Source organism: Branchiostoma lanceolatum, chromosome 17 (genome assembly GCF_035083965.1).
Source record: "Branchiostoma lanceolatum isolate klBraLanc5 chromosome 17, klBraLanc5.hap2, whole genome shotgun sequence".
Lineage (NCBI taxonomy): Eukaryota > Metazoa > Chordata > Leptocardii > Amphioxiformes > Branchiostomatidae > Branchiostoma > Branchiostoma lanceolatum.
In genome coordinates, this window is record NC_089738.1 from 19,499,234 (window position 1) to 19,512,905 (window position 13,672).

The 13,672-nt window shown below is 40.7% G+C and overlaps 1 protein-coding gene across 1 annotated transcript in view; it reads left to right on the forward strand.

Annotated features, from left to right (window-relative positions):
* LOC136422533 (echinoderm microtubule-associated protein-like 6) overlaps nucleotides 1-13,672 on the forward strand; it is a 70,353-nt gene that overhangs the window by 21,732 nt on the left and 34,949 nt on the right. Inside the window, exons 2-3 of the mRNA XM_066410305.1 lie at nucleotides 1,441-1,588; nucleotides 2,066-2,211. Of these exons, the coding sequence (XP_066266402.1) occupies nucleotides 1,457-1,588; nucleotides 2,066-2,211 (278 nt within the window). The 5' untranslated portion in view covers nucleotides 1,441-1,456. The remainder of the gene's footprint in view (nucleotides 1-1,440; nucleotides 1,589-2,065; nucleotides 2,212-13,672) is intronic.

A 13,672-nucleotide genomic window follows, 5' to 3' on the forward strand; every position in this document is an offset into this window, starting at 1 on the left:
TCTGTCGGAATTCCTGCATTTCACAACCAGATTCCTTCGAGCTTTGCTGAAGCTGTTCCAGGAGATCCCGTACGAGGTTCTTCTCGCGGAGAGGCGCTGGAGCGGTGTTGGGAGAAATGGTGAGAGGCTTTTGGTACGTGTTTGCGATGCAGGGCATGTCTAGATGGCTGGGTATACGGTCTGCACCGTTGATGGTTAGTCCGGGAGTGGTTCCCGGGTTTTAAATGGTTCTGTGTAGCTAGGTGGGCGTCCGTGGTGAGGGTACGGTGCCTGATGACGGAGCGATGAGGCGCGTGTGACACGCTTAAGAACACAATAAGGACGTCGGCGTGTCCCCACGCGGTTCTGTTGACGGCTCAGAGGGGCGAGGCGCCGCATGTAGGAGTCTGATCTGAACCGTAATGGGCTCATTTTGTACGTAGTCCACAGAGGCAACATATCCTTCCTGAAGTCAGGAACGTAATACTGGATAAACCGGTCCGAATATCAACATGTTTGTGTATTTGTGTGTTGAACAGAGCCTAAAGATTGTTACAAGTCAGGCAGTGTTAGTTATGTCGTAATGGTGCTTCGGTATGAAAGCAAACAGAATTGATTTCGTGTTAGGAAACTACAGCTTGCATCTGTTCTTTATTTAGCAATTGTTTCAACATTTGCGTATCTATTGGTAGGTTTCACCTGTTCTGGCAATAGTACTTAACCTTACTTCATTTAATTCATATTTTTGCACTCAAATGTGCAGGTTTATTTCATTTGGCTAACAACATAACAACATCTAGTGCTAAAGTATCGTTGATGGTTTCTAAATATGAAGTGTGTGGCCAAGTGACAGACACCCGGCTGGTGGCCTAGTGCGCTGCGAGGCAGAACGCCAGTGATAGTTACCATTTCTATGCAAGCTTGCTAGCTCCAACATGTAACACTACGAGTTGTATTCAGCCCGGCCAGTGCGCAGTAGACGCCCCGGAACGCTAACAGAGCCTAATTACACGTCATTTCTATGTATTACTATCACTGATGACACCATTCTTTGATAGTATTTTATCCCCTGTTGAAGCCATCAGTTTGCTACAGATCGCAGTGTGTTCGATTGAGTGGACGTCCTCAACGATTGATGCTTACTGATTTATTTTGTATGTGCGTCTGTACATGTTTGATCACAGTTTCTACATTGTACCCTCAGCTGAGGCCGTAGCACCATGTGTTCGTCGCAAATCGGACAGTGTGCGGTTGAGTGGATACCCTACAACGATTGCTTCTATATGTACGCTTGTTGGCTCACATCTCTATTGTCCTCCCCAGTTTAAAACTTCCATGCAGATCTGACAGTGCGCTGTTGAGGTGATGCCCTACAACGATTATTGCCTGCTAGTATACATGTAGGTTTTATGTGCGCTTGTATAGGTAGCTCACAGTTCCTGTTTTTGCCCCCCCCCCCAGCTGAGTCCGTAGCACCATGAGCTCCCTGCAGGCGGCGCAGGCCGTCCGGACGGTCCACATCCACAAGAATGGCGACAAGTTCCAGGACCCCAAGAAGTTCGTGGTCAACCAGCGCCAGTACCCCGACATGGACACGTTTCTGGACGAAGTAAGTCACCTCAGTACTCCTAGCCAAGCAGTATAAGCTACGCCACCCTAGTCCCAACTACTAGATTTAGCTAGTACCTAAAATGCTTGATTATCATTTTAATTACTTCGATGTCATCACATGTATGTCATGTTCTACTTTACTTGGATGAGTTCTAAGCAAAGCGAGATTTATCCATTTTCTGTCATCTTTACCCAGGGTTGCCCATCTTAGTGCTTGACACTGCTTTGCAGTGGGGCCCTGCGTTACAAATGAAACAAAACAAGTGCTGTACACAAAGTGATGACAGAAAATTAACATACAATTATATAAAGGCATTTCAATTTCAGTCCATGGGCATCTTTTTTTTTTCAATTTCAAAGAAATGTATATGTAAACGTATAAGTATGTGTATATGTTCGGCTTTCGTTCCATGGTATTTGAACCAGTAATGATCAAGTGTTATACAATGTGCGACATTACAACATCCCTCTCCAGGTGACTAAGAAGATGGGCCCGACGTCCCGCGGGCCGCTCCGCCGGATCCACACCCCCAACACGGGCCACCAGGTTCCGCTCCTGCAGGACCTGCAGCCCGGGCAGCACTACGTGGCCGCCGGCAACGAGAGATTCGAGAAGATGAAGTAGGTCTACATTTTTCCATTTCTGTCGGTAGAAATCATTCTTAAGCAAAGTTTAAGTGTAATCTTGCAACACAAAACTTCGACTCACCCAAATTTCCCACTATCCAATTCTAGTCTTTGTCAAGCAACAAAACATTGTTTTTTTTACAAGAGGAGTTGATACGGCATTTACGCCAGTGTAACGAGCGGTTTGAGAAGATGAAGTAGGTCTACATTTTTCCATTTCTTTCGGTAGAAATCATTCTGAAGCAAAGTTAAAATGTAATTTCTAACACGGAAGTTGGACTAACCCAAGGTTACACTGTCCAACTGTAGTCTTTGTCAAGGAATAAAGCACGTTTTTTACAAGAGGAGTGAAAGAAGCCATTTATATCAGGGCCGTACAATAGAGACGGGGGGCGCCATAACCTTTCCGCAACTTTTGAACACCCACTGCTCGCAGAGTCACGTGTTCTATCCGCATACCATGACGTCACAGAATGGCGGAGTCGCTCATTCCTTGACAAAGACTGGATTTCGACGGTTCATTATTTGCCAAATTTTGAGCTGGAATTTACAGTCCAACTTTGCTTCAAGTGTCCATCTTGTCTTAAGTCTGCTCTATGTTGATTTATACATATCAATATACATTTATGTTTAGGATAATCCATTTGTATCCAATTGACTGTTTGTATGTGTAGATGTAGTAGACCTTACGAAAGTCGCTATACTTTTGTTGCGTCAATAAAAATTCATCTCTAAATTACAAGCAATGCATTGGTACATTATCCCGCGAAGCCTGAGTTGCCATCACGGAGGTTAGCTAATTTCTGCAGCAAATAGTTCACAATAATTGGCTAATAATTTCTATCATTATTATGCTCTAGCCCGATAGAGGTCTTTTAAACATTATTTTTAGCACACTAGTAAATGTACAGTCGATTCTCTTCAAACAAAAACGGCGGTTCCGTGAAGAACAGTCATTTCCCGACAATCGCCCGGGAACTGCTCTGATCAGCCAGATCTGACGAGCTGCTTCACCGCCGCTTGCTCCCCGCTAATTTCCCATCGGGAAGGCCGATTGATCACGGATTACAAGCTACAAGTTTGTTCCGCCACATCTATAAGCCATCAAATGATGCACGAGCACTTTTCAGATTCGGCGACTTTCTGGCAATAAAGAAGTACGGCCTAAGCTCGTCGGCTTTGTAATAATAATATTGGGGCTTCAGGACGGGACGTTAAGCCGCTGGGCATTGGTAACTTAACTGCACCTGCTCCCTAAAAGAGCTAGAGAATTTCCCCCGGACAATGAATATGTGAAGATTGTACATATCGTCTGTCTGTCCTAGTTACGGCCACTGGAAGCTTAGCCCTTCGGGGAGCCAAACTGGTTCGAGATCACTTTAAAATTTTTCCACGCTTCTCTGCATATAGATTCATGGTCTAACGACTCCAAAGGGGCGAACCCGTATGTATAGTGTTCATGTAAGTCCAGACGTTTATGTTAAAGCTATACAATAAGAAAGCCTCTAGTAGTCAGAACTACATTTCCAGTGTCTAACCACTCCTCAGCGTGACCACCAGACTTACACTTATAGTAAAAGGCACGTGGCAGCAGCTGGTTATAAAACATTAATGACTTAACCAACCACTGCAGATCTAACTCCAGACGTTATTTAGAGCTTTATATAGATGATGCCCCGACTGAAATCAGCCATGTGTTTCCTGTGTGCCAGCCTTGGTTGTATATAAATGCACACGACAAGACGTGCGTCCCGCAGAGACGTTCCTGCAATCCCTTTATATCCTTTTTCATCTTCAACTACTAATTAACGTTTCGCTCCTGGCGCCCCAGAGACATCCACATGTCGCTGCTGATCGTATGACACAGACGTTGCCTACTCAACTAGGGGGCCCAAACCTGCACCGCTTCTTTATTACATCATAACCTATCTGCCATCCAAAAATCAAGACCATAGCACGTACGTACAGGTCAAACGATAGAAAAACGAAAGTTCTGCTGCAGTACCAAGGTCACATGCCAGGGGGACCAAAACCGACCTTGACGTTCGGCTTCACAACACCTGCCCACATACCAAATATCATCGTAATCCATCAAGGGGCTCTTCAGTTATGCTGACTACAGTAGTGCGGAAACACAAACACAAACACAAACACACACGCACACACACACACACACACACACACACACACACACACACACACACACACACATACAGACACACCCAAGCTTTCGTCTTCATTTTTCATGGAGATAATAACTATCGTGGATCAGAAGAGACTCTTTCATCTTGTAAGTCAAGTCAGCAATTTCAGACGATGATCTAAAACCCATTACCTCGCCATGGCTGCCAAAATCACGGGAATCACTTCTCGATGATACATAGACATGTCGTGCTTTGAGAAAAGTCACCAGAGAAAGTTATTGGACATTCCATCTTCCTAAGAAACAAATGCATCACCTGTGCGAATGCTTATATCAATATCACAGGCAAAGAAATGACTATTTTATCTATCCAAGCCGAGCCAGCATTTTTAGATGATGATCTAAAACTTAAGAGGTTTTCCATTTCCTACAAAGTCATTGGTATCCATCCATGTACGCCTTGATAAGTAGACATGTCACGGTTACGGCAAGGTGATGTAGAAACCTTGTCCTCAAGCCCAATAAAATCCTCTTTCGACTTAGTGCCAGTATCTCTACTCAAGCAATAGGAGCTGATTGACTTAGTAGCATACAATTGCAACCTTGTATTGACTTCGTCTTCTGTTCAACCATCGTAGAATTGTCTTCACGCCATTAATTAACAAATCAATATAGAGTTATGTTTTAAAACCATGGTAACCCCAGTTCCTCGTCCAGTCACTGACGAAAGACAGCGGAGGCTCTCTGAAACGTCTGAACGTTTCCAAATTTTTTAAACTCCCCTGAGGCTACTGTGCGCATCGTATTATCTAGATGTCAAACTTCATCAACGGACCTCCACAATTATTTCAATATTGGATTACATCATCTTTCTTCTTTGATATTACCTCTTTAATGACAATTAGCCTTAAGCTAAACAGAGGCTATCAGCTTTTCATGTATCTATATTCCCGTTATGATTTAATATTCTGATAACGTGTCTTGAGGCACCATCTTCCCAACGTGACTCAACAGGCCCTTTTCTCATTATCATCCTCCATAAACTCGGCATGAAAACAAGAAGTCATTTCAGCACCCCTCCAAGGAAAGTACATGTCAATATTATAACATAAAGAAGATGGGAAGATGTTCTTTTTTTTAAATTTCATACTCATAGAGATAGGAAAGTTCTTGATAATGTAGGAAGGACATTTTGAGTACATGAACAATTCGGTGTTGATTTTTAGTATGTGGGACCGATTATGTGTAAGAAAACCTGTTGCTACAGTTTAGCCACCATTAAGAATATAGTTAGCATATAGAGTCCATTCCAAGACACCGCAAGGGTTTTATAATAATACTTGTAATAATTTTGATAAATTTCTAATCAAAGAATATCTGACTTATAATAGTTCTAATTTTTTCTAAAAGATGGAACATAAAAATATGAATTTATTTGAATTGAATTAGATAATTTAGAAATATTTTGAAAGTAACTGCACAAAAATCTCTTTATTTACAAGTATTTCTAAACATCTATGTGATTCTTCCACTTTTGTAAATATTTACAAAAAATGGTAAAAAAAGGTTAACAATGTTAGAATGGTGATTGCCCCCATAAAAGTAGGTGCTAATCCGGCCCTTCTGTCTGCTTTTGTATATCTTTAGATTTCACTGCAGGACACTGTTGGGTCCTTTGTGGAAACCATTCATCCCTATACTTCACAAGGACGTGAGAATTGCTTTCTTCCCAGCCCTCTGACCTATTTATAGAGATGTTACAAATAATGGTAGAAAATGGTAAGAAATTGTAAAGAATTGTAAATAATGGTAGAATGCTGTTGCCATTATTTAGAAACTGTTAGAAATACCATATTCTACATGATGAATATTTCTTAAGTTTTAGAAGACCGAAAGGAATATATATAAAGTTGAAATCACATTCAAAATATTTCTAAAGTATAAAATCTCTCACACAAATAATCACAATAGATTGAAAATATTTGTAAATTATGACAATAACAACCCTTGCGGTGACTTGGAATGGACTCTACATAGAATATAGAGGAAAGTTAATACGTCGATAAATCGTTTCAGTGTTTGCTTGAAAGTTAACCTGTGTTCAATTGGTAGAATTCTTGTGAAGAAGGGTCTTTAACCTACAATTTCTAACACAAAGGATCATATTAAACTTACCCAAATTGTCAATTTAACGACACAGGCATGTAAGGATTCAATTCTGGTGACTTTCAGTCAAAAATTGGGGCAAGTCCAATCATTTGTGTTGTAAAGATCAGCTTAAATATCCTTCTCTGTCATTTCAGTATATTATAACCGGTATTTTTTGTGAGCTTATGCCTATTGATAAGTTTTGCCTTGTCATTAACCTGACCAGTGCGTGGTTAATGCAAGAAGATGCAATAATGGTCTCCATTACCTCCGATGCTATTAACCCACTTATTACTGAAGCCTTTCAGCTTCGGCCAGTTGTTACTTCGTTATCAGCTTCTGATATGCACGTCATCAAGGTACCGAGTTGATGAGACAGCAAGAAAAGCAATATTTCCAATCATTGAGAGAAAATGTGTGCCACATAGGTTTTCTTGCCTGTGATGGTATATCAGGATATGGTTGTTTTTCCTGTATTTTTGCAGTGTTTTTATTGCTGTGCATCTTTGATACTTTGATGCCTTCTTCGGTTATTTTTGTTTTTGTAGTCGGTCCAACCATATTAGTCTCATAGTGATGATCGCTAGGCAAGGATGTAATCAGTCGTAATTGCCAAATCTGTCCATGGTGTTCTAAAAAGACTTTTTTGTTGATCAATTACAGCTAACTCTTCAGGTTTAAAAACTAGAACCGACTCCGCCATACAAATGACCCGTAATTGCCGATCAGTCAAAGCTTGTCTAGTCGTGCTTAAACAGAATATTATTATCTTGTACTTTATGAAACTGATCACATGTACTTCTGGTAGTAATAATTGTTCGTGAAAGCAATTCTTTACAAACGCACACCTTAGGATAAAGATTCATCAATAAAGGTTAAAGAAACTGGCATAGAACTGGATTTTGATTTGCATATCAGTCAACCATTTCCCAGTCAAGTCTCCTGTGCTGCTATCTATGGGTTTTTATGTTAGTGGGATTTAGGTTAGTGGGTGGGTGGGTTAGTAGTAGTGTAGGTTAGTGCTAAGCAGGAAAGATACACCATGAGACAGTTCTTTGTGATTAACGAGCTTTTTAGTGCATACGTGTGTTTTATCCCACGGAAGTACCTGAACTGCACACATTATTCCTCGTGCAGTGATGATATCCCAGGGTAGAAAATATAAAAGCTTTACTCGCGCCCAATACTCCAGGGAAGTTGAAGGGTTACATGTTAACGTGAGTGTTATGTGTCGATCGCGCTGAAACAGGTATAAACACATTTTCATCTTTTGTAATCATGCGATTACGTGTTCTTTCCCGGCTTTGACACAGAAGCATATAGTGGTATGTAACCTTCCCCTAACCTTTACCTAAGCTACCTGAATACCAGTTGATGCACGGATGGACACCACGGACGCAATGTAACAATTAAAAGATTTCGCATCCACCCACTTTCACATGCTGGTCATCGTGAATATAGCAGAGATTCCTCCTATTGAAAATTAAACTGGAACTAGGTAAATCAAATATCAAACCACTTAAGCTACCTGAATGTCAGTTAATTGAGTGCAGAAATGGACATCGCACAGGCAATATAGCAATTGAAAGAGTTCACATCCACCCACAACCACATGCTAGTCCGCGTGAATTTAGCAGCTATTGAAAATTAAACTGGAACTACGTAAATCAAATATAAGACCACCTAAGCTACCTTAATAACAGTTAATGCACATGGATTACACATAGTCAGAGACAAAAAGGCAATTAAACGATTTTGCATCAACCCACACTGGCACATGCTGGTCCGCGTGAATATAGCAGAGATTTCTCATATTGAAACTTGAACGATATTCACTTGAACTAGATAACCTAGATATCAAATATCAGACCACCTAAGCCACCTGGATAACAGTAAACGCACATGGATTACACGGACACAAAAACAGCAATCAAAAGATGTCATGCCACCCACACTATCACATGTTAGTCCTCGTGAACGGAGACATCCTCCATATTCCAATAACACAATATTTTCAATAGAGACTAAGACCAGTGTCAAACCGCTAAGCAACCAAAGATGTGTCAGATCTGTCAGAAAATGTCATTGATAAAGAACATATTTTCTTACGTTTTTGTGTTGTTGTTTTGTTTGTTGTCTTTTAAATCATAGCTTTACATCTTATTCAAGTCATAAAATCAAGGATTACACAATAACCTAAACATAAGAGCACTTACGCGTAAGGATGACACAGAGACAAAAATCAATTAAAGGATTTCATGCCACCCACATTATCACATGTTATTCCTCGTGCACGGAGACATCCCTCATTTTCCAATTACACAATCTCTTCAATAGAGGCTGAGACCAGTTTGCGACCGCTAAGCAACCAAAGATTTGACAGTCACTCAGAAAATGTCATTGATAAAGAAAATATTTTCTTACGTTTTTGTGTTGTTGTTTTGTTTGTTGTCTTTTAAATCATAGCTTTACGTCTTATTCAAGTCATAAAATCAAGGATTACACAATAACCTAAACATAAGAACACTTACGATACCTGAGTAACACTTAATGCGTATGGATGACACAGAGACAAAATCAATTAAAGGATTTCATGCCACCCACATTATCACATGTTATTCCTCGTGAACGTAGACATCACTCATTTTCCAATTATGAGATTGAATTTAATGAGAACCTCCTTCTGTGGGCCCTCACACATTATCAAAGTATCAAAATGCTTATGCCACCCGTGAGAGGCAAGTTCAGGTGGCAAACAGAACAGCATTTCTTTTTCTGCCTTATCACATACAGTTTTGTCAAACTTTTGCCTTTAAAATCATGCTGTGGGGGTAGCATTCATAAAATTGGCATTTAGTAATCGTAAAATGACCCCAAATCACCATTATTTGCTTGTTCCCAATCACGCAAGCACTAACAGTGACACACGGGTCAATAACCTCTGCAAACACACTATCTGACAGTCAGAGCAGTTTTCACAGCTAGGCCAGAGAATCCAGCTTTCCAGAGGGAGGGAGGAATACCCAAAATGGGGGCCCCTGATTGGTTAGGCTGTTTCAAAAGGTATCGGCACCCAGTCAGGACGTTGGAAACTGCAACTTTGCCCTTGAAGTTTGCAGTAAACTGACAACCTATGTAGGAAAATGATGCCAGATAATGAAAATAGACCTATACATCTAACATATCAGATGGTTATTTTGTCTCAATATTTTTGTTGAAAATGTGCTGCCGCATGCCTGTACCCCACCTTAAAGAAAATGACTCCAACTACGTAACACAGATATTAGACCACCTAAGATACCTGAATGCCATGAAAGCACATAGGTAACGGTAGCCGTTGATCATAAATGATTGCAAATCCGCCCACTGTATATCACATGCCATCCCTCGTGAAGTGCTCACATGGCAAAGGAAAGACCATCGCTCAAACGACTCCACACTGCCATTAGGGCACCAAAGTTCAGCAAAGTTATAGCTGAGTTACCAGTACATTTCGCATCTCTACAAAATGCTGAAATAGTTCCCAAGATATTCCAAACGAAATCACTTTTGGTATGGCAGTATACTTTTATCTGATTTTAGTGGCCAGGCATTTTCAAATGGTAGCATGGACTTCTAGGGGTTTCAAGATTTGTTTCTATCACATTCAATAGCACTGAAATCCCAGGATTACAACTCTAACAACGTCACTCAAGCGAAATAATCCAGCCATCTAACCACTAAAGCTCAACATATATCATGCAATGGCCACATGCACAGCATACGGCCAGTTTCCAAGAAAAACCTTGTACTGTTACTACTTCTGAAAGTTGCTAGAGATAACAGACCATTGAAAGAAAATCCCCGGCCGACATTTTACAAGAGAAGCTGCAGTTATACAAACGTAGCGGTGTAGCACATGTTTTTTTGAAAGCTTTTTTTTATCCTGCATGCAGTTTTAGCAACGACGAACTTCTCGCGAAACCTTTCTTTTCCAGACGCATGCTCTCACATGTAGTTACTCGTGTTGAACTGAAATCCCGCGTTATAAAACTATTGAGTAAAATGAAGCACAATGATCCAACCATTGAGCCACCTAAGCTGCACTTACGACAGCTAATACTCACATATAACATATAAAAGGGTGCTTAGCTTCTAGGAATCACGTCAAAGACTTTGGGTACAACCACACAAGACTTTAGGTAAAACCACACAAGACTTTGGGTAAAACCACACAAGACTTTGGGTAAAACCACATAAGACTTTGGGTAAAACCACACAATAAGGAAATCTTGCGTCTCATGTTCTGATATTGCTACAATGTGTAACTATTGGCTATCTGTAGCAATGTAGTTGTAGTTATCTCTTTTTCGCAATAATTGAGCAAAATGAATGAATGAAATTGTAACATTGTGCCATAGGCAAACTCCAATCTAAATGTTACGTTTTTATAACATACAATAAGTCGCCTTTTAGGTCTCTCACACCCACAGCTCTAAATATCTATCAGAAACAATGATTGGCGTATTGTAAACAGAAATATGCCATCAGTCAAAAGTCTTGACTGATTCCAACAGAGCCCTATAAACCCTCTTAAGTCGTTTTCACTAAAGCCCCCTTTTTTGTTGTTTTGATCCCCACGGCACTTCACTTGCGTACTTTGGGCTTCCCGAGGGATTTGTGCGTTGTGAACTGAGCCATTATCCTGCTGCCTACGTGTGTTTAGCCGTCACGAGTTCCTTTGTTATCTAACAGCTAGACTGGTGGTCCCGAGTTGCTACTTTAATCCCAACTGAAATGGACGAATCTTATTTTCAAAGCCAGCTTCCAGGAAGTTCTACAGCGACGTAAAAACGTCATTTGGCTCTTTGGTTGCCATAATTGTACATAATTAGACTTACCGTTCTTTTGAAAACCTAACTTTGTAATCTTACGGTTCATATGTGTCCACTTAGGCTAAGCAAAGAAAGAGAAAAGTTCATACGAGTGTAATAATGGAACGATCGATTTGTTCTCATTTTGATCCATCTTCTCATATTTTGCATCTATAATTCACAATTATCAAGTATGATAACGTCTCTAGATGACATACATGTTTGTACGGGTTTCCAAGCTAGCTTCAAAGAGCTTCCGCACAGTTTTGGATGTTTACGCTACAAAAGGTGTGCTGTAGCTATGGGAGTTTGTTATGGTACACAATTGAAGGTACAAACATAACAGGGGGCCATTAAAAAGAAATAACTGATCTTCTAAGAACCCTGGCAACTTTGATTTGATTCGTTTTAAGATGCGACATCATTTTGTACACGTCAGTCAAGGCAGCAAAATTGGTGGCTGAATTCGAAGATTCAATGGCGTTTCTGTTGGGTGACTATATCAATGAGGTAATGCATGAAGGAGCCCCATATCAACGGCGTAATGTTATGGCGATAGCAGGACAGTGGGTCAATTCAGTTGATGCACGAGTGAGGAAAAACTACTCCCACTAAATCTAGTCTATGGTATTTCATATCGTGTTGTTGCAATGTCAGGGTCCAGATTGCGATCTGGAGGAATCGACGATCTCTGTTCACCGTCCGAGATCGCAATCAGGATGTCAGGGTCGTGTTAGGGCGGTCTCCCATTTAGAACTTCTGGATTTCAAGTCAATGCATTGATCTAAAGTGACATGAATCAAATTCAAAACGTTAACGTTTTCTAAGGTTCTTTTGAGGAAATGTCCGATGGGGATCTCTGCCGGCAGAGTCGGCGAGTCTGTCAGACTGCAATCTCTCCCCTGATATATGTCTGTGCAAGATGCCGGCATGGGTCAATGAACTCACTGCTCTTCATACATTACTATTTGTTTCTGTGAACCTTTGTTTATCACGGGAAGCTCAAATCGTCCTTGAGGCCACTTTTTATCTAGACCATGAGGGTACATGTGTCCTTGAGTGGATAGCAAGATGATACCATAAGAATAACCGACATTGAAATTTCTGTCCGTCTCATTAAGTACTGGTTACGCTTGACGCAATTGGACATCGCTACGCACCTATTGCAGAGAGACGCACTCCTATTTCAGCATAGCTCTGTTGCACATACTAATAGCCGTAGAAAAACATTGTTACAGCGAGTTAAAGAAATCCTTGATTGTAGCGGTTACTCATATATCTTATACTCTGATAGCTCACTCTGTGACCCCAAATATGTATGTACTCTGATAAGGAACAGAATTTCTGATATGTATATCCAGACATTCCTTCATAATCTAAGTGCCGATACAGGTAAACTGAGATTTTATAAAACTTGAAAATCTGTATACACTAGAGAGAGGTACCTAGAACTTGCTGATTTTGAGTCGCGCTCGGCCATCAGCAAATTAAGAATTAGTGCTCACTCCCTAGAAGTAGAGAGAGGACGATATAAGAGTTTACCAGTGTGCCAAAGAATTTGTAAATACTGTACGTCCAAGGCGGTGGAAGACGAAACACATTTTATTTCCAAGTGTATATTTAACAGTGACGAAAGAACCGAATTATTTAAACAAGTTATCACGAAATATCCCTACTTTTGCACATTCACGGATGAACAAAAAGCTACCTTTCTCTTGAAATCACAGAACCCACAAATACTAGAAAAAGTGGGACTTTTCGTCTTCCACTGCTTCCAAAAAAGAAGTCAAACCCAGCTAATTTAGATGTAGCCAACAATTGTATAAAGTACTAGTAACCTATTGTTAGAGCAAAGTCAGACACAGTTTACTGACGCATGTATGTTTTTCCTATGTTTTTATCATGTATTTGCAATTAGCCCACGGGCATGAACTTGCAATAAACTTCTTGTATTTAATAACCGGACCGATTAAGGGGATACAGCAAGAGTCACGAAGCACAGATGCGATCAGTCCTGGAGGCTTTCTCTTTGATAGTGCGGCCGCGCAACAAGACAAATATTTACTTTCTACAGAAGAAGGTCGATGGCCCCGTGAGTTGGTCGGTCAATAGTGTGCATAATGCCTCTCATTTTTCTTCCCAACTTCCGAAAACCTGCCAGGTCTGCATGAAGTTTCATACCTCCCACGTCTGCCGCCCAAGGGGCATGTCTACAACATGTTACATGATAAGGTGCAGATTAGCGCTTCCGCCAGCCGAAACAAACTAAGCTTTGCCTCGTGACATGTAGGTTATTAGACTTCTGATAATC